At 36.7% G+C, this 21,495-nt stretch overlaps 2 protein-coding genes across 4 annotated transcripts; both read left to right on the forward strand.

Annotated features, from left to right (window-relative positions):
• Positions 1–3,548: 3,548 nt before the first annotated feature.
• On the forward strand, positions 3,549–11,640 carry LOC306856869 (nuclear ubiquitous casein and cyclin-dependent kinase substrate 1-like). 3 transcript variants are annotated; one of them, XM_079396394.1, is made up of 9 exons: positions 3,549–3,803; positions 5,415–5,464; positions 5,627–5,723; positions 5,992–6,038; positions 6,125–6,277; positions 6,502–6,657; positions 6,869–7,024; positions 9,314–9,565; positions 10,885–11,633. In XM_079396394.1, exons 1-8 carry the CDS (start codon positions 3,787–3,789, stop codon positions 9,550–9,552), a joined length of 915 nt encoding a protein of 304 aa, XP_079252520.1. In that variant the 5' UTR covers positions 3,549–3,786; the 3' UTR covers positions 9,553–9,565; positions 10,885–11,633. The 3 variants fall into 3 exon arrangements, with proteins under 3 accessions (XP_079252520.1, XP_079252518.1, XP_079252519.1); XM_079396393.1 differs by having other exon boundaries at positions 3,565–3,613; positions 3,775–3,803; positions 9,314–11,640; XM_079396392.1 differs by having other exon boundaries at positions 9,314–11,640.
• A 2,794-nt stretch (positions 11,641–14,434) lies between these two features.
• On the forward strand, positions 14,435–21,458 carry LOC306856587 (solute carrier family 45 member 3-like). Its single transcript, XM_079395949.1, has 6 exons — positions 14,435–14,517; positions 14,821–14,902; positions 17,016–17,182; positions 18,113–18,922; positions 19,696–19,961; positions 20,049–21,458. The coding sequence occupies exons 3-6, from the start codon at positions 17,041–17,043 to the stop codon at positions 20,460–20,462; spliced, it is 1,632 nt and encodes a 543-aa protein (XP_079252075.1). The 5' UTR covers positions 14,435–14,517; positions 14,821–14,902; positions 17,016–17,040; the 3' UTR covers positions 20,463–21,458.
• Positions 21,459–21,495: the final 37 nt, after the last annotated feature.

Here is a 21,495-nt window from a genome sequence, read left to right on the forward strand (position 1 = left end):
AAAGAGTAGTGCAATGGGTGCCATTCGAATGATTAAAAAAAAAAAAAGAAAAAGAAAAAAAAATCACAGTAATCCACACGACTCCAGTCCATCAATTCATGTCTTGTGAAGTGAAAAGCTGCATGTTTAGAAGAAACAAACCCATCATTAAGACTTAACTTGCTGCTTCCAGCTAAAATACGAGTCATCGATCCATTACATTACTTTCTCCAGTGTGAGTCAAGTCTGAGTCAGGAGAGAAATATCATGCACCATTTACAGTCCAAAACAGCTCTAATATGTTGGTGGATTTTGATGTGAGAGGACAGTCGGGGACGGACTTTTTCACTGGAGGAGTTATTATCGATTATGAGCTCTTATTTTGGCCAGAAGTGATGGTTTAAAGTTAAAATGATTTAATGACAGGTTTGTTAAATATGATATTAACTGATGGACTTGAGTGGATTACTGTGATGTTTTTATCAGCTGTTTGGACTCTCATTCTGATGGCACCCATTCACTGCAGAGGACCCATTGGTGAGCAAGTAATGTAGGCTAATGCTACTTTTCTCCAAATCTTTTCCGATGAACCGAAAAAAAAACCTCATCTAAATCTTGGATGGCCTGAAGGAGAGTAAATGTTTCAGCTAATTTTCATTTTTGGGTAACTATTTCACATTAAACATGAGATTAGCATTATAAACAACACTTACTAACCCTGTTTGTGCAATTCAACTCCTTTCATGACCTTATAAACCCTTTAGCTTAACCCTATGCTATTTCATTCACATATAACAGCATAACTGACAGACTTGGAGAAATTTTATAAACTTCACAGTAACCTTGGTGTCTGTATTTTATGAACAATTTCTGTCTGAAGTGGTTAAAAAAATTTAGAATATGCACTTATATGACATTAGTACATTAATTGCCAAAGAACAAAACAACCTTTTATATTGTATAAAGTGTACAGCTCTGAATTTGCATGAAATACCTACATACAGCTCCAAAAAGTATCTGTACAATTAAGAATGCATGAATGTCACTGCCTCAAATAGCAAAATATAAAACCACCTCTTTGCAAAATATTGTGCATGAAACCTTTCTTTAAAATAAATGGCTGTTGGTTTGATATTTTGTGCTGTAGAGTACAATAAAGACACTGACATTTTTTAAGCATGGCTTAATTTTTTGTAGTCAGGTAAACAGACTGCAACAGATTACTATATACAGAACTCACACACAGAAATTAGTCAAGACAGTTTTAATATAATCACAATGATGTTGCACATTAACTCGCTTGAAGAACACACAGAAGCACTAACACTGCATAACAGCTCTATTATTGAAATATCCATATCTCTTACAAAACTAGATTATAATTCCTACATTTTCTAATCATAGCAGTGCCATTCTGCCCTCTTGTGTCCTTTTATTAGCCTTGCAACTGACAAGCTACTATCAGTTATTGGCTTTTTGCTGAGGGCATTTAAAAATAGTGACTAAAGCATAAAGATTTAACATGTTTCCGTTCGAAGCATTAGCACAAAATGTATGAAATCCCTACCTGAATGCATTTCAGTAAATATGTCCAAGTCACATTTCACCCTAGAAGACAAAAAAGACAAAACAAATGTATTTATTATAATCAAAATTATAATTTGCATGAAGAAAATTAAGCCTATTTGAGAACAATTGAAATTTTTGCATTGTGACAATTTTTTTAGGTACATTTATTTTGTAACTTTAACAAAATACAATCGTATTATTATTATTATTTTCTTTGGTTTATTTATTTCTCACAATGCACACAAAAAAGTGAATGGTTCTACAAACATTCTTGGTTGGAAAAAAAAAATCTATTTCTTTGGATTTTGAGAGGGCAGGTAAGGACAGGTTTTGTGAGATTTTGTATGATTCACCAACACTAATAGTTTTAGTTTGTACCAGATAAAATGATTTTTTGGTCTGACAAGGATTCTAAGCACCTTAACAGCAACTAGTGATTTAATTACACTTCACTGCACTTTGCCCATGAGCTGTGAGCAAATACAAGTTTATGCATATGGCACCCACATCTGTATGGTGTTATAGCCTGCGTGAGCATTTTTTTGCACGTCCTACTTTTTGTGACAGCAAAGATGTGATTTCTGTGTGCACTCCAGGGAGAAAAGTGAGTGGTTGCTGTGGCAACAGATGACATGCATCCAAATAAACAAAAACAATATGAGACGACTGACTCTTGATAGTAGCAGATTCCATTCTCAGGAACTCATACAGAGATGCTTTGGAAGATTAGAGAAGGCTAAAGAAATTCAAACACTGATGGATGGGCAACTAAATAAATAAATAAATAAAATGGATGAGAATCATACCTGGTTGCCATGGAGACGTACCTTCTCCTCACTTCAATAACTGCTGAGCAGAGAGGATTCCAGGGTCTGCAGCGAAAGACTGCGGGAATAAAGAGGAAGAAATCCTTTTTCCCTGGAACAGAAATAAAGAGAAATACACAGTCACTGCATTTCACGCATGCATAAAAATCCTTTGAAATGACATGTTAGATACATTGCTTATGCTGGAATACAGATGCCTTGCAGTCATGTGACTCTGGAGACTGAATATCAAGCAGCCTGCATTGCTATTCACATTCATTTCCATCAAAATAGCAAAGGGTGAACGTTTTAAGCTGTTATGAAATAAACACAAATGAAGGTCAACATTAAATTAATAGCTACATTATTAATTTTGCAAAAACATTTATTCAATAATTATCAAGTTGAGGCACGTTTTAGGGTAAAAGTCAGCTAAAATCAATATTTAGTGGGTCTGAAACCATTCTAAACCCCTATTTTTCTATGCTCTCAAACCACATATTAATTTACGCTAAGATCATTTCTGAGCCATAATGTCAACTGAACAAACAAAACAAAGATTGTCTGGAGACAATAGATATTTTTTACTGCATTTTTCATTTTTTTCTTACTGAGAATAATCTTTTGGAAAGACGGGGGAAAGTAAAGTATCCGAACATTTACATGATTTCTCATTCAAATAATTATTACATTTCTTATCATACAAATTCAAATGATTAAATATGATATCAGGGATAAACAATATTAGGCCTGTTTGCTGTTAGCATTGCTAAGTTTTGCTATCATTACATTTGCAGTAATAATCTACTTAAAATCCCATTTTAGGCCAGTATCCAGCAAAAAAAATGAATACTTTAGGGGTTTAAAGCCTTCTGTTGTGCGCTCTCCATTGTATAATGCGCCAATTCATTTATGTAAAGTTAATTTCAAACAAAACAAGCTACACAAAGTTGTTCTAGACTTAAACTGGGACATCTTGCATATCGTTAGGGCCTCTTTTTGTTTCTGAGCCATGCTGTTCAACCTATCCGCAAGCGAGGGGGAGGGTAATTGCTTTGGAGACCCTTTGTTTGATCGACAGCCGCCAAACCCAATCACAAATCAAACATTCGTTCAAACTGACCAATAGCGTCGCTCTCTGGGCAAATCCAGCCGAGTGGGCGGCGTTTAAACAAAAATGCCCGCCCACCATCCAATCGTTAGGTTGCGCGAAGGCTGCAGTTTCAGTTTGTTTTATTCACCATTTTGAGTAGCTGAAGGTAAAATTTAAACTAAATACTTTCGTAGAGCAGGAGTCTTTCCCGCATTGTTTCATTTTTACCGCAGAGAGAGGGCGTTGGTTTGGCGACGTCACCTTTAGCCCTCTTGTGTTTTAAAATCCCACATTTTCCCTGCTCTTTCACAATTTGAACCTCTACAGTATTCCTGCAAAATGGCAAGACCAGTGAGGTACGTGTGTTTCCATTCGTCCTGCTGCTGCTGCTGCATGCACACGGAGTCCTGGGCTTCTCGCATGTGCCAGGCATCCCTAGCTTCTTGTTTAGAGCTCGGTTTTGTACCGTTTTTGCTCGTTCGTGCATGCGTTTTGCTCGTTTTTCCCCAGTGTGTCTCTTTTGTATGTATGGCTAACGTAGATCCCGCACGTCTCTAATGTGCATCCACCAGGATTCTGCGACCTGATGTTCCTTGTGCATCACCTACCTACATTTCAGGATATATGTGTTGTGTAAGAAGCACTCGAAGGCTTCATGTTGTCTTGTAAGGCAGTGAGAACATGGCTTCCCATTCATCCTCGGGGTGATAAAACCCCACCGAAGGTGCTCAGTGGCCCACTCGAGTGATTTTGTAACCTGTTATGCGCACATATTTGCGCAAATAAGTCATTGATGCAGAAACAATAGATTGCGAAAGCCCGTTGGTGTTTTTGGGGAGGGAAGCGCGTTTTGAGGGATTTTTTTGATAACGGTAACGCGGGTGACGTCAGAGGGGGGCGGGGTAGTTAAGAGCGACCACACCTCCCGTTTGCAATTATGTGCACAAAATTTAATATTCACTGCACATTTTGAATTCAGATGGCAACAGCGGATTAGTATATTATGGCTGTGTCATTTTTACCTGCAAAATATCGCTTGAATTCATCGTGTATCGACTATAAAATGGTCTCGCGCTGCTCCCACAAACATCCCCCACTGGCGAAATATACTGTTTTTACAATAAAACTTGTATAAGTGCTATAATTAATACATAAATATTAATATTAACAATGCATGTTGTTACTAGTAAACATGAGACATTTCCGCCCACATTGGTTTCGCAAGCTTAATTATTATTTTAGATGAAATGACAAGATTCCTGTGCAATTTCCTAATATATTGTATTCTGTTTAATATCACATCATCTCTGAATTGATTTTTAAGCATGCTGTGAAAAATGGAGAGAATACTATTTTTATTAAAATTGTGTATTGTATTTATCAAATTTACTAGGGAAATATTTCTGCATAATTTTTTGTTTGTAAATTACACATCTAATTAAATTTGTCACTTGCCATTTGTAATATTCACTAGCATTTTATGAATGGAAAGTATATCTGCGCTATTTTCCTCAATTTTTGTAAATTACACATTTAATTCAATGTACCACTTATGTGTTATTTCTTTGTAAAATTTACTAGCAGTTTCTGAGTGGAAATAGTTTCAACACCATTTTTTCCCCCCAGTGTATTGTAAATTATAATCCAAAAAGTCTTGTGATCCATCTAATTACTTAGAAGTAACTTGTGGCTCTTCAAGCATCTCAACACTGTGTTGGGCCTGAGTGGTTAAATGGGACAAGACTGCAGTATTAATGAAACCCTCATTGAAATTCTAATTGAGGAACTGTTTAACGATCATTAATTCAAGTAAACATAATGAAGCGAGGCATGTTAAATGAGCTTTAGTTTCCTGAAGAAATGCTGACCATCTTCCAATGGTCTGTAAGCCCTTAACGTCACATGCACCGCTGCATCACAAATGTGTGCTTGGAAACTCTCGTTACGGTATCTTGTCTCTCTTACAGGAACAGAAAGGTGGTGAATTACTCCCAGTTCAACGAATCTGACGATGCAGGTAATAAACCTTCTCTAAAATCCATTGTTTAAGCTTCATGTCAACAATACTCTTTGCATGTTTACTTAGTATTGGCGGATAAGCATACTGCAGGTCAGTTCAAATCTGTTTTAGGTAATCAGTTTGTGCTATTGTGTAATCTCCCTTTGTTTTTGCCTCCAGATGAGGACTATGGAAGAGAAAAGGAAACAACTAAGAAGATACGTGCTCCACCTCGTGAAATCAAGCACAAGAAGTCTAAGAATTCGCAGGAAGACAGGCAAGAATCTGTCTATTTTTAGCGTTTCAACACATAGTATCAGAATAATGCATTTTAAATTATTTTATATGTACCAAATGGAGTGAATATCATCACATGGTTTCACATGTGCTTGGATCTCTGGGGAACGTGAACCTTTCGGAGATCCATTTTCTCCTTATGACCCACATTTACGGCAGTTAATTATAACTAGGAAATAAATACTACACACTAGGACATTTTCCTTCAAAGATCAAACTACTAACGTACCTTTTCTGTTGTCTTGCAGCGAGGATTCAGATGACAAACTCTCCAAATCCAAAAATGATTCTGCAGGTAAGTTGCGTTAGATAAATTCATCTACGGTAGATGAAACTTTGATTTATGAAAAGATGATTAATCTCTGATCTTGTGTTTTACAGATGATTTCGGTAGTGATGAAGACAACGACTTTGGAGAGAAAGAGGAAGACGAAGATGGAGGAAGTGAGTACGGTGATAAAAAAGCCAAAAAGGGAAAGAAAGGAAAGGTGGAGAAGCCAGGCAAAAAGCCACTGAAGAGGAAACGAGGTGGAGGTGAGTCGCAGATCGACAAAAAATGCATTAAACATGAAGCACCAGACGTTAAACTATCAGCATATAGTCTAGTCCTACTTTGGCCAAGAACTGCTCATTATGATCATGTGATCAATATATAAAACAATCACAGTTTATGACCTGAAATCAGATGCAAATTAAATGAAGCATAAATGAAAATATGGGTGCATCTGTTGTGCATGACACTTGTGATTCCTCTGCAGATGATAGTGATGATGATGATAAAGAGGTGAGCAGGAAACCGAGGCAGGTGAGGCAGGCTGCGTCAAAGGCTGTGTCCAAACAGAGAGAAATCCTTCTGGGAGACGGAGGCAGTGAGGATGAGGAAAAGGATGAGGAAGAGCAGGCATACCTGGACCGTAAGTGTTCTAGTTTTTAACTGTGTTGTTAAATATGTTTGTCACTTTGATTTAGGCATCATTATTATGATTAATATTGCTTATAGTTGCTAATGATTTTGGCCTGGTAGATGATAAAACAAGTGAACAAAAAATTAATAGAAGCCTTTTTGTCTCTCTTGACTTGAGCCAGTAATTAGACACCCGTATATTACAATTTTCTCTGTTGCAGAAGAGTCAGGCAGCGACGAAGACTTCATGGTTGATGATGATGATGACAGCGACTATGGGCACTCCAAAAAGAAAGGGAAAAAAGTAGTGCCGAAAGGAGGAAGGAGAGTGGAGAAGAAGGACAAGAAATCCCCTAAACCCCGACTAAAGGCCACAGGTAACCACTGCCACTCTTGAGATTTTAGGGTATGGACAAGAGTCTTCAAAATGTCTCTTTTTGTGTTTCAAGGAACAAAGAACATCATACGGGCTTGAAATGATCTGTAAATGATGTTAGCATAAAATAATGACACGGTATCATTTTTGGGTTAACTATTCCTTTAATTTTCTCATTTAAGTCATGTATTGCTTAAAAAGGTTGATGGCCTGAGGCTGTTGGATTTGAACATGCCAAAAAAGACCTTAGGCAGAAATATTTTGAAGTTTGATGAAATATACTGCGGTACTACTGTAGCCACGAGGTACAGGTCAGAAAGATTATTTTAATGTTTTTGAAGAAAAGACGACTCATGCAAAATATGCCTCAAAAACTGTATTTTTATGAAATAAGTACTATTTAAAGCTGCAGTCCGTAAGTTTGGCCTCTTTGTCGCCATCTCTGTTTGAAAACCTGGAATTGCAGCTCTGCGTAATTATCTTGCTTGCGTGGGGTTGTGTTCCGGCACTGCTCCAGTGCGGATGAATCCAATGTTTTGAGGTGAATGTGTGGCAGTCAGTCACCGCACCGGTGTGGATACTGTACTTAGGAATCACAGATTCTAGCCTACGTCTCGAATATATGACCCAAATAAGAATTGTCACCATATATTGCCATCTGAACAAGTAAGTAACAAGTCTGCCAAGTTTGTTCTGACCAACTGAGGAAAAAAGCATTACCATAAATCGCACTACCAACGGTAATTAAATCTAACGATCGGTTGGCTCATATCACATCTAACCATGCAAATTATTATTATTGTTATACTTTATTCTCAAATTATTACTGTTAACAACATCAGCATTGCGTGATGAGTATAGTGTGTATTAGCGTGTAGATTTCAATTTCTGTACGGTCTAATCTAATTGTCATCCCTTTCGAATTTCATATTAAGAAATTCTTTTAACCCAAAAAGCAAACTATGCTCCCTTCCAACTGGTTGTCTTGAAAATACAAATCTTGTGTAATCTGTAATCAGAAGCACATTTAAAACTGGACTATAATATAATTTAATTTAATTCACGTGTGTTTCATAAACACATAATCCTCTCTGGACTACAATCCGCCATCAAAATTATAAATTTAATTATTCCAGCTGCTGTTAGAAAAGGCTATAAATGATCCACCACCTCCAGGATCCGCAGGTGCGATAGCCTTGTATCCGGGACAACTTCTTTGTTTACAGACGTAACGTAATGACGCAGTGCCATGCTCGAATTTCCTGCTAAAACCTACCCGTACCACTCAAATTAGAAAACATAAACTAACCGTTGTGGATCGGGCTAAAGCAAGGTGATAGTTTTGAACACGGGCTGGTAATGTACTTGCTCAAATATTGATTTCGGATCATTTTTAACCCCAAAAAGTTATGGACTGCAGCTTTAAAATAACAGTTTTGTTTAATGTATGTGGTAATGTAATATAATTGTGTAATGGCAAAGCTGAACTTTCAGCATCATTACTCTAGTCAGAGATTATTTTTGTGTAGGGAGATAAGAGGGTCTGTATTACTTACTATTGGAGAAAGCGTAACGGCAAACTTGGATAACGTGTGCCGTAATAACCGCATAATCACATTACAGCCTTGACGTCATTGAATTTCAGTCAGAGTTGTGCGACACTCATTGGACGTTTACGGATCCCATAGGAATGAATGAGAAGTGCCATAAACTGAATCCCACCTGTCGCAAAAAGTCAGTGACTTCTCTTATAAAACGGCTTTTTTTTCATGGTAAACTCTAAAAATAGTTCAATCCAAAATATTGTTTAGTGTAAAACATGTTGTAGAGGCTGTCGATTCATTAAATAAGCCGTTTCCTCTAAAAAGCTGTTTATTCTGCGTAGTGAAGCCTCTCCTCCATTGACATCCATTTTAAAAAAAGGCCTCTGGTCTCCTTTCCCATGTGCTGCCAGACCGGAAGCGTTAGCTTTAGCCGTTACGCTTTTTCGGCGAATGGTTGCAGTCTTGCCTTCTAGTGGCTTTGCTCTAGTGTTCAGTGTCATGATCCTTCAGTAATCATTCTAATATGCTGATTTGATGCACAAGAAACATTTATTATGATCAATATTTACAACAATTGCTGCTTCGTATTTTTGAGGTTTTTCACAATTCTTTGATGAATAAAGTTCAAAAGAACAGCATTTATTTGCAATCTGAATCTTTTGCAGCTTATCGTCCTTGCTGAATGGAACAAACAAAAAAACTTTAATGACCCCAAACTTTATAAACGTGATGTTTTTGTCCCTCAGTGAACCCCAGCCCTATGAAAGGCAAAGGGAAAGGTCGCCCAAGTGCGGCTAAAGCAGTGGAGAAATCCTCGCCCAAAGACGACGAGGAACCCGAGAGCCCTCTTGAAGATGAGGAGGAAGAAGAGGTGGAGAAGGAGTCTCCTCCATCCAAAAAGACAAAGGATGAAGCCCCTGAAGATGAGGAAGAAGACGAGGAAGAGGACGGCTCAGAAGAGGAGGCTCCATCCGGGGAAGACTAGCCATGTTACTAATGTTGTCCCTTTCTTCTATTTCCCTTTACACTCTTTCCTTTTTTGCTTTTTTTGGGGGGTTTGTTTGCTTTTCAGATTTTTTTCAGTGTCTGTTGTGGCCTGGCTCAACGGTTTGAACTTTTTTTTTTTTTTTCCTAAAACCTATAATTTCCATATCGCGAAGGACATTTTCCCACAACTTGTGAGCGCATATATCTATATATATTATTGAGTAAAATGTGTCTGAGTCTGTTTATTTATGGGTATATAATCTTGAGGGAAGCCCATCGTTCCAACCAAGTAGCGTCGCTGCTCGCCCAGGGTAATCACAAGACCGAAATCTCCAAAAATGCTTTTGCTCATTTATTTCCGTAACATGTATAAAGCGTAGCGTTCACTCTGCATTGTTGCGACCGATGCTCATCATTCATGAATTTAATTGCTGTGTAAAATGTTCGTAAAACCATTCTTGCGTAAAGCATCGCAACTAAGGGCCTCACTCAAAAACAAAATTTAAACGCAGTTGTTTACAAACTGTTACAGTCAATTAGATTGTGCTTGTATTTAATAAACGAGGACTAAATTGTTGCGTTCGATTTGTTTGCAAAACCGTATTCGTGAAACTTACCACAAAATACAGCAGTTTACCTATGAACAGTTTTACGAAGTTCTACAACAGCGTTTCCTGAATGAGATCCGATGCATTTGTTGTGTAGTAACTAGCTAGAAAGCCATTCATTAGAAAGTTTCGTAATAGTTGACAGCGTTTGTTTTGATACTAGCGGTCAGGGTTGTGCTTATCCGAAGATTCGTTTTGTATTTATTCAACATGCGCTTGCAGCTCTTTACATGTTGATCATCAGCTGAAGATGGAGAAACTAATGCTATCTAATGCTCATGTTTTGAGAATTTCTTTCGTCGTGGTAAACACTTTATCCAGGGTTTGCTATTCAGTTTGTAGTTTTACCTTTTAAATAAACCGTCTCCGTTTGTGTAGTTTAAACCATAATGCTGTTACTGTTTGAATAGAATGTTCTGGGTTAAAAATGTTAAGTTCTGTTTATGAAATCTGCAGAATTTCCACCGAAAATCTTCAAGATATGTACCTCAGTTGTGCACTTATAATGGAAGTCTATACAGCAGCTGTACAAGGTTTGCTCCCTTGTTAGTGCATTTGTTTTTTTTAGCAAACTGAGAGATGATTTTGAAATTTTCTGTGATGCGTTCTGCAGATGCCATCCATTGAGCCAAGCTCATTTTGAACCCGGAATATTTCTAGATTCATGCTCATTTCACTCTGAACTCTAATGTGCGTTTGTTTTTGTTTTTCTCGTCCACCAGATCATCTCGTAAAAAGGCTGCAGTACGAATGCTTTCATCTCTTTTCTCAAAAGAGGCGTGCAGCGAGTGTTCTGAGATCGGGCCTTAAAACAGTTAATTGCATGAGAAATGTGAATCTGGAGTCTCGCTCACTGTTTCTGCCTTACAAAGCCCGTTTTTTTTTTGTTTTGTTTTTTTTCGAAATATTGTACCACATAGATAAACGTTCAGAAAGCGGGACTTGTACCTGTTTTTTTGTCCGAGATTGTATTGCTGTTGCTGAGAGATCTCTTCTGCCAAGCAAATAACGTTTTAAAGAGTCAGACGTTGTTTTTCTTCAGCCCTGGATCAGATGCTTTTGTGATGTTGTGACAGAGAGGTTTATTTGCACTGTGAGGATGGAGAAGAATTGTACTACTCATACCTTATGTGTGTTTGCTCATTAAATCTATATTTCTGTGGCTGCTTGTTTTTAATTTCAGACACATGTAAATCCCATGATGCATTTCAAGGGGCTTTTCTGTCTACAGCGCATACATGGCATTCTGACTAGGTTCGATCCTTTCTGCCAGGCATCTCTGAATATTTTCCACTCGTGCGGTCTATGAATTGGTTTTTAACCTAGCTGTCCAAAAATGTATGAATGTTTTTTTTTTTTTTTGTGCTTGATTCAATTAAGTTTGTTTCTTTTTTTTCCTTCCTCAGATTTTTTTTTTGTATTGTTTGTTTTTTTAAGAAAAGAAATAAAATGTATCTTCATTTTAATGAGTAACACTCGTACTGGTGTCTTCTTGTACAAAACATCTTCCTTGGAGATCCAGTTATTTAAATGTTTTCATTTATTCAAAATCAATTTTCAACTTGGTCAGTTTGTCTTAAAATGATGAGAACTATAAGAAACTGCATAAGTTTAATGCTTCCTCAGTGAGTTTCCATTTGTTTGCGTCACCCAAAAACACCATCTTAAAAGGAATAGATCACCCAAAAATGAGAATTTACTCACCCTTAGGCTATCCAGTATGTAGATGAGTTTGTTTGTTTTTTTTTTGTCAGGAAAGATTTGGAGAAATTCATAACCTGGAAACAATGGCTTAAAGTTTAAGTCTTGATTTGTTTCCTGCAAACATGCAGATTTTTGTTTCACAATACATTGATGGACTGGAGTGGTGCGGATTATTTTGATGTTTTTATCAGCTGTTTGGACTCTTATTCTGACGGCACCCATTCACTGCAGAGCATCCATTGGTGAGCCAGTGATGGAATGCTAAATTTCCCCAATTCTGCTCTAATGAAAAAACAAACTTATCTACATCTCGGATGGCCTCAGGGTGAATATGTTTTCAGAAAATGTCCATTTTTGGGTGAACCATTCCTTTAAGTAAATTCATAGCTGAATCAGTTCTGACAGCACTTTAGAGAGCTCAAATGGTGACACAGTTGCATTTAGCTAGAAACTAGATGAAAAACAATCACATGCATAATGCATAGTTGTCTGAAGTATAACCGGGATACTTCAGACACTTCTGTGTTGCTAGTATAATTCTTTCTAATATGAATTACAGTTTGATCAAATTTAAGATTTAGAGTTTAAATATAGCAGGAGCAGGAATATGAAGTGCTTATTTTGCAGTTACTAATAAAAACCAACTTGATTTTAGTAGGCTTTAAGTTAGTTTGTCATTATTTCTTTGTTTCCATACACATTATAAAGTCATCAGCAGTCACGATACTGAATTCCAACACATGAAGGCAGTGTTGTTTCAATTACTTCAACAAATGTGCAAGTCTGAGACTAAGTCATTGGTCTCAAACTCAATTCCTGGAGGGCCACAGTTCTGCACAGTTTAACTCCAACCCTAATCAAACACACCTGATCAGGATTATTAGAAACTTCCAAGCAGGTGTGATTTGGAGCTAAACTGTGCAGAGCTGTGGCCCTCCAGGAATTGAGTTTGAGACCAATGGTTTAAGTGTTAGCCATATTTTTGCATTTTTAAGTAGATTTTTTTCTGGTATCTGTACTTTAACTACTACAACTTTTTACTTCACTCCTTACATTTAGTTAAATTAAAAAAAATAATTTTTTTACACATGATCAATATAGGCTATTATTTTTTGTCACTACGTGATTTTTCAACCTATTGGTGTATCAAGGGAGAATGGCTAACATTGTGGGAGTTTTACATGACGGAGAGAAATTAGAAACATGCCCATGGCTGTACAGGGCGACAAATATGAAAAAAACAAATCAGTCTGTGCTATGAATAAATTCACCACAGTAACACACCTGTGATCAGATTTGCAATGTGTGTGAGCCTGTTTGCAAACCTGTTGTCAAACAAAGAGAACATTTAATGACGTTATTAATCCAAATTCAATTAACATCAGTCGAGTGATTCAAATAACTTCCTTTTGTGATCTGACATGGTTTCATATCAGAGAATGAGGAAGAAATCGTCATAGCTTATTATTCTATACAGCGATAGAAGGTTAAGTCGATTAACATTCTAAATATATTTTATTCGTATAAAATTCCCAAGATGGCTTGAAGAACACAGATAAATCATATATTGCCACAATCATATGTTTATTGTATTGTATTGTCTCTACCCGCATTTTATTCAGCTATAGCTGGATGCCTTTGTCCATAAAGGGATTTCTTTCTGAGTCTCACTTGAGTTTGCCCCTCTAGATAGATAGATAGATAGATAGATAGATAGATAGATAGATAGATAGATAGACAGACAGACAGACAGACAGACAGACAGACAGACAGACAGACAGACAGATAGATAGATAGATAGAGACAGACAGACAGACAGACAGACAGACAGATAGATACAGACAGACAGACAGACAGACAGACAGACAGATAGATAGATAGATAGATAGATAGATAGATAGATAGATAGATAGATAGATAGATAGATAGATAGATAGATAGATAGATAGAGACAGAGACAGACAGACAGACAGACAGACAGACAGACAGACAGATAGATAGATAGAGACAGACAGACAGACAGACAGACAGACACAGACAGACAGACAGACAGACAGACAGACAGACAGACAGATAGATAGATACAGACAGACAGACAGACAGACAGACAGACAGACAGATAGACAGACAGACAGACAGACAGACAGACAGATAGATAGATAGATAGATAGATAGATAGATAGATAGATAGATAGATAGATAGATAGATAGATAGATAGATAGATAGATACAGACAGATAGATAGAGACAGACAGACAGATAGAGACAGATAGACAGACAGACAGACAGACTGATAGATAGATAGATAGTTTTCCTGTAGTCTATCCCCTCACAAACGCTCAGAGCGAATCTTCACATCCCATTTACTGTAAATAATCCATTAAAGGAGATGACTCTATAACAGCAGACACACCTGTTGTGCTGGACTTAAATGGCTAACCCAGCAAGAATGTTGAAGATCGAGTAGAGTCTCTGTGATGTGGCTTTCGGACGTGTGTGTTCTCACAGCTCATCCCGCCCACTTCCTGCTGCACTCCTGGAACAGCTCCTCAAACTTCTACTGATTTCACTTGCTTCACATTCACATGGGAATCAGTAAAGCCACAGGAGACCACACCACTCCAGCTGACACTTACAGATGGAAATGAAACGCAAGTATCTCAAATGTTGTTTTATGTTCTTTTTTTATTTATTTTTGTAACAGAATATTTGATGATGTGTGGCTGATGATGCACCTGTGGCTGTAAAACCATAACTTTATAGAATAGATCACTGTCTTTATATTATTGTTGTTTATTAAAGTTTTAATTTATTGGTTTTAAATGTCATGTATAACTTGGTAAATAATGATCATTAGTTGTATTCCTTTACAGATCAGTAAAAATAATATTTTAATCATTTGGTTCAAATAATGTTTAAGTGTTAAAATGCTTGTTAAATCTATTCTAAAACAGGTGTATTCATACATACAGAATGTCAGTTTAAGAAACAAAACATTTTCCAGGACCTGAAGTTCCCTGTCAGAGGCAGCATCAGGTAAGATGTGACGTGCTTCAGTGCTTTTTCCTGTCTAAAACCTTTTCATGGCTCAGTTATGTTCAACTCAGGTTATACTTAAGACTGTACTCTTAGCTGAGGCAGGAGTCCGACATATGTGCTTGACAGCGAAATAAAAGAGTGTCACTTCTCAGAGTTAAATTCAAATGTGTTTGCGCATGTTGCGCCTTTCTTCCCAATAATCTGTCAACGCACTGACATGAGGAAGTTAGCGGTTACTGTCAATGAATAAGTCCTATTCAAGAAGGTTCTGAACTTAAGTGGCCTCACAGCATAATCTGTACATAATGTAGTCATATTTTAAAGTAATGAATGATGCATTTTTTAAGATATTGAAAAGGTTTGGAGTAAAATTTGTCAATGCTTTTAAAAGAAGTATTTTATGCTCACCAAGGTTGCATTTATTTGATTAAAAATATTGAGTTTTTAAAAATAGTTTAAAATACAGTAATATATTGAAATATGAAATATTGTTCGAATTTAAAATATTACAATTATTTTTTAAATGTATATAAAATATTTTATATTTTTTAAATTTTATATAAATATATTTAAAATAACTTTTCTATTGCAATTTCTTTTCAAATGTAATTTATTCCTGTGACCCGTCTTCAGAGTCACATGATCCTTTAGAAATTATTTGAATATGTTGATTTGCTGCTCAATAAATAAATAAATTGTATTATTATCAATGTTGCAAGCTTTTGTGCTGTTTATTATTGTTATGTACTGAAAGTAACAAAAGTATTGTTTTGCATGTTTTTTCTGTCATTTTTGGTCAGTTTAATGCAGCGCTTAGCAAAAGGATCAAAATATATTAAAACTTATTATTAATAAAACAAATAACTAATAACCCCAAAAGTACTGTATACAAATCAGACAGGAACAATCAAACAGATTTAGTTCAGTAAAATTCATATAGTGATGCTAACATCAACAATATATACAGGTGCATCTTAAAAAAATTAATATTGTGAAAAAGTACATTACATGCTGTAAGGTCTAATCATCAAAATAAAAAAATAACATTTTTTTTTTAAATGTTTTATATTACATGTAATGAATCTAGAATATATGAAAGTTTCACTTTTTGAAATAAGTTACAAAAAAAAAAACTTTTTCACGATATTAATTTTTTTTAGATGCACCTGTATATATAGGCTATAGCCTATATATATATATATATATATATATATATATCTATAGTTGATGCAGTACAACAGATTCTGAAAAAAATGTATGAATACTTAATTACAATGATGAGATCTCTGTGCTTAATTGTCATGGAAGTAATGTCACAGCGTAAAAACTCATAATGGGCCAAAAAAACATGCTTCATTTCCTTGTACTTAACAGCTTTCATGACCTTCACTTATTAAGTGAAACGGGATATTTTCATTTTGCTAAATGGACTAAATACAGATGTGCGTCATTCGAACGCTTTTGTAATTCACGTCAGCGTGGACTGAAGAGGCATCTCGAATTTCTCCAAACCATGGCCAAATATTCCATGAGTCTGTTAAGATCGGAGAAAAAAACAGCGGCCCTCCAAAAGTCACAAGCCAAGCTAAACTGAAACTGGCAAAGAATTTGCCTACACTGCGGAAATGATTGTTATTGCTGTTGTCATGCATTTTAATTTTGTCATAATTAAATAAAGCATAAAGCTAATTGATGCACTGTGATCAGTACAAATGTTTCCTCACAGCTAATATCAAAGATCATCAGCTGAGTCCTAAGAAATCTCATTATCATTATTTTATAGTCCCAAACAAACACACCCTGTTAACTAAAGGGGTGTAATATTCTGTCACACATCCTGGTGTCAACGGTCATAATCACCACACTGAAACATAAGAAGCTGGTTGGCATACATAGCCTACTCATAAGATGCTCAAGTACAATTCTTGAGAAAAACAGCAAATGGACAAATCCCAAAAGGACCATATTATCCATGTACAATATTTAGAGTCTTCTGAATCCGTTTGGTAGCTTTGTGTGTGGAAGAGCATGTAACAGATGTCATAAAGTTGGATGTATGCTTCAATAGGAATATTCCAGTATGGCTAAACAGCTTCTGTCATCACTGCAGAGTTTGAAGAGTGGATAACCTGGACATGCATGGCAGGATCTCGCAGTTGTTCTTGATTAATGCATTAACATGTGGTCTGGAGGTATGTTTGGCTGCTGGGACCATCTACATCCCACCTATGCTGCTGGAGGCAGGGGTGGAAGAACGATTCATGACCATGGTACTGGGTAAGTCACTTCAGAAGAGCTCATTGTCAAAAGTTATATTTAGAGGGCAGTGGATGGCCAAGTTATTAAAGATCTGGACTGATAACCAAACATTTTGAAGGTGTTGGAATGGCTTTTCGTGAGCTCCAAGGTTTTGAAGGTCTTGAGAAGAATGCGTTCATATCAGAAATATGTCAAATATGAGCTGTCAAACACAGATAAAAAGTTACATAAAGGACATATAGCCTCTATACATGTTTCTGGCATGACGCAGGAAGGTGTGTCGCCGTGTTTCCAAAAGCGATTCAACGCTTCTTGAACGCTGACGTGAAAACAAACACAGCGACACATGCTGATTGTGGTTCGATTCACGAACAGATGATTCGAACGAATCGGTTCTTTTAATGAATCGTTCGAATAGACGCATAAGCTCATTGATTTGAACCAGACTGGCAAATCTTTTACTGAGTGAAGTAAAATTAATCATATGACGCATTTTAAGAGAAGGGAACTGTTCCAATCCGCCAAGATTGCGTGACCTACATCAAGTTCAGATATTGATGGTTACATTTGACTCACTTACTGAGCAGCAAAAAAAAGATTTTAATGCCAACTTAAGGATATGTTGATCTCCGTGTGAAGGGCCTCTTTTCTAAAGTGTAAAGGCAGCTGTATCATTTAAAAAAAAATAAAAAATTATAATACCATAAAGATTTGTTGTTTTTTTTAAAGTAAAGTATTATAAAGTATTCAATAATTAAAAAGAAATAAAATGATTCAGTGATGAAATATATTGTAATGAAATTATTAAACAAATTAATTCAATTGTACAGCATTGTATAAATTTTTTTACAGAAGAAAAACCAGTGTCCTACAATAAGCATTTAGCAGAAACTCACATTCAGAGTGAATTTATCATTTGATGCTTTATGATTTTATGTTTTATTTCAGCTGTGGGACCTGTGCTGGGGCTGATCGTTGTCCCGCTGATTGGTTCGGCGAGTGATGGCTTGAGAAGTAAATATGGTCGCAGACGTCCCTTCATATGGGTGTTGTGCATGGGTGTCCTGCTCGGTCTCTTGATCATCCCGCAAACGTCCACCCTCGTCACCCTGCTCACGAAACAACAGCAGCATTGGCTGGAGGTCCCGCTGCTGGTCCTTGCCATTTGTTTGATGGAATTTTGTGGTCAGGCCTGCTTCACACCTTTGGAGGCCTTGGTTTCTGACCTCTTTCCTGGAGAAGAGGAGAGTCGCAAGGCTTTCTCCGTCTACTCCCTCATGCTCAGTCTGGGCGGATGCATTGGCTACCTGCTGCCCGCAGTTGACTGGACCACTTCAGATACCGTGGTCTACTTGGGTGGACAAGAGGCCTTCATCTACGCTATTCTGACCTTAATTTTTCTCGCCTGTTTGATGGCTATGACCTTCATCTCTGAGGAGCAGACAGGACGGCTGGGGGAAGCTGAGGTTTCCAGAAGGCATGAAAACCTGAAGACTTGCTGCTCCCCTTGTGTTGCATTCCCCAGATTTCTGTTTTTGCGAAGGACCTTCTGTAGTCTCCTCTCTGTGGTTCACCGACTCTACTTGCTGTGCAGTCGCATGCCAAAAGTCATTGCAAGGCTGTTCGTAGCTGAGTTGTTTAGTTGGATGGCACTTATGTCCTTTATGCTCTTCTACACGGACTTTGTTGGAGAGGGATTGTATAACGGGGTGCCCAGTGATGAGCCAGGCTCCTCGGGAAGGATACGCTATGATGAAGGTGCAGTTTTATCTGTAATATATACAGAAAATATACTTGAAACAAGATAAATTTACTCGAGAAGCAACATTGCATATGATTTTAAAACTTGTTTTAAAAGAATGCAATGAACTCTCAGACAAAAAGGTACAAAAGCTGTCTCTGGGGTGGTACACTTTCAAAAGGTACTAATACCCTTTACGAGTAAAAAAGTATCTTTAATAAGAGAATTTTTTCTTCATTTGTTTTAAATTTAAACAACAAAAATCTGGAAAAAAAAATTCTACCAGTGCAGTTAAACAAAATACGTTTATATTCAAGAAGAGACTACACTCACAGTTAATTTATTTCGGTTAGTGTTAGCATGTTGTTGAGCCAATAACAGTAAATATATTCATAGCACACACACACACATTAATTTTAATAATACTAATACTTAATTCATTTAAATTTTGGGTGATTTTTTGGGGGAGGGTCAAAAAGAGATGTTTTATATATATAATATAAAATATATATATATATATATTTTTAAGAAAGTCAATACTTATATTCAATATTGATTACATTGTTCAAGCGATAGTAAAGGCATTAATAATGATATTCATGAAAGAATCCTGAAAAACATTCCACAAATAAATAAATAAGCAGCACAACTATTTTCAAAATTGATAATTTTTTCAGCAGCAAATCAGTATATCAGAATGATTTCTGAAGGATCACATGACACTGTAGCCTGGAGTAATAGTTTATATATGGAATGTAAATATTTTTGTGTTATGTTTATGTCACTCCAGGTGTGCGAATGGCCAGCCTAGGTCTTTTCCTCCAGTGTGTGACCTCTGTGATCTTCTCATTGCTTATGGAGCGTATGATGTTGTGTATTGGAGTCAGAAAGCTGTACCTGAGCAGCGTGATTGTGCTGGCTGTGAGTACAGCAGTTATGACCGTATCCCACAACATTATATTAGTCACCATCATGGCCGCTGCTACAGGATACACCTTCTGCACCCTGCAGATTCTGCCGTACACGCTCACATGCCTGTACCACTCAAATGCACAGGTAACGACTCCAAACCAAACATCATGCATTTGTATATCTTCCACGTTAATGTTTATATCCTAACCAGTTGCACTTCTCAATTTCCAGGTGTTTTTCTCCACCGACAGGTGCAAAATTCCTCTCAGGGAGGATGATCTAATATTAATCAGATCAGAGATGCCGTCCTCGACTAAGCAGAAAAGAACTAATGGGGGCGTCAATGGGTATCAAGGTACGATACCCTTCCAGAGCAATATAAAAAACTCACAATCACTTGATCTGAATGTGTCTATCACCTTGGAGCCACAACCCTCAGCCGTCAGAGGCATGGGCACAGACATCGCCATTTTAGACAGCGCCTACTTGCTGTCTCAGGTGGTCCCGTCCCTCTTTATGGGCTCCATCGTGCAGCTCTTCCAGAGTGTGACTGCATACATGGCCTGTGCATCTCTGTGGAGTCTGGTGGCTGTGTATTTCTCCAGTAAGATCGTCTTTGAGAAGGCGGATATTGATACGAGGTGACTGAGATGTTACCAACAGACTCTGGATAGTGACAAAACTATAAAAGGGCAGCTGGTTCTGTTTAGTATTTTTGGAGAGAGAGATGGAAATGTGCAATTAAATGCATACAGGTAATTTATTAGAAAAAAACAGGCTATAATATTCAGCAAACAATATATGGTCATACATTTACATAAAAAGGTCTTATTTGAGCATTAAATTATTTGACTATTGTTACGTAACCTGTGGCTTACAATATTATATTTGCAATATTGCACAATTGTATACCTATTAAGGAGAGCAATTACACTGAAGTATTAGATGACTTGGGTGTACTGAAGTGCAGAAAAGTAAACATGCTGAATTTTTAAAGCGAAGATGAGTAAGAATATTGGGTTTTGAATATTGTGACACAATCCTGTTCAACCTGTTAAAGGAAGTGATTTTTACATGTTGTCTAAAGAAAAAGAACATGGCTGAAGACTTGCTGGTTATTCTTTTCTTTATTATTGTGCTGGAGAAACAAGTCTAAACTGCATGTCTTAAAGATTTATTTTATGCAATAACACGTGTTTGAGTTGGCAGGGCATAGCACTTAATTTCAAAGAATTAATTTGTGTATTTTTAGGTACTTTTTTGTTTTGGTTCTAAGATATAGCCTAATGTTGCTATCATTTAGCACCTTAATCTAAAGGATAAAAGCTATTTTCAACTATATTAATTACAATAAATTTATACTGCATTTGATAGGACTAGCATAATACAATTTTAGCTATAGCCAGCTACCTCTTGACTTATGAAGGGTGGCATCAGGCAGTTCTTTATCAAACTACTGCCATCTAGTGTCTCTATAGCAGCTGCTTTCATAACGCTGACATTATTTACCCACATTTGCTCCATCATTCACTCAGTTCTCTTATATTTCCATGTTTTTCTTTCTTTTTTCCTTTTCTTTCAATTGTTGATTTTTGACCAATATATTAATCATAATAAATAAATAAATAGACTTCATGAATCAAACTTGACTTTGCATTTTTTTTTCTGTGACAATATG

This window comes from Barbus barbus (assembly GCF_936440315.1).
Source record: "Barbus barbus genome assembly, chromosome: 37".
Lineage (NCBI taxonomy): Eukaryota > Metazoa > Chordata > Actinopteri > Cypriniformes > Cyprinidae > Barbus > Barbus barbus.

Excerpts from the sequence above, each read along its gene's own strand:
- LOC306856869 (XM_079396392.1), top strand. Across the intron at positions 5,465-5,626 it reads CAACGAATCTGACGATGCAG|ATGAGGACTATGGAAGAGAA; the intron begins GTAATAAACCTT and ends TTTTGCCTCCAG. Across the intron at positions 6,039-6,124 it reads ATCCAAAAATGATTCTGCAG|ATGATTTCGGTAGTGATGAA; the intron begins GTAAGTTGCGTT and ends TGTGTTTTACAG.
- LOC306856587 (XM_079395949.1), top strand. The coding sequence starts at position 17,041 with ATGCATGGCAGGATCTCGCAGTTGTTCTTGATTAATGCATTAACATGT. Across the intron at positions 17,183-18,112 it reads ATTCATGACCATGGTACTGG|CTGTGGGACCTGTGCTGGGG; the intron begins GTAAGTCACTTC and ends GTTTTATTTCAG. Across the intron at positions 19,962-20,048 it reads TGTACCACTCAAATGCACAG|GTGTTTTTCTCCACCGACAG; the intron begins GTAACGACTCCA and ends CTCAATTTCCAG.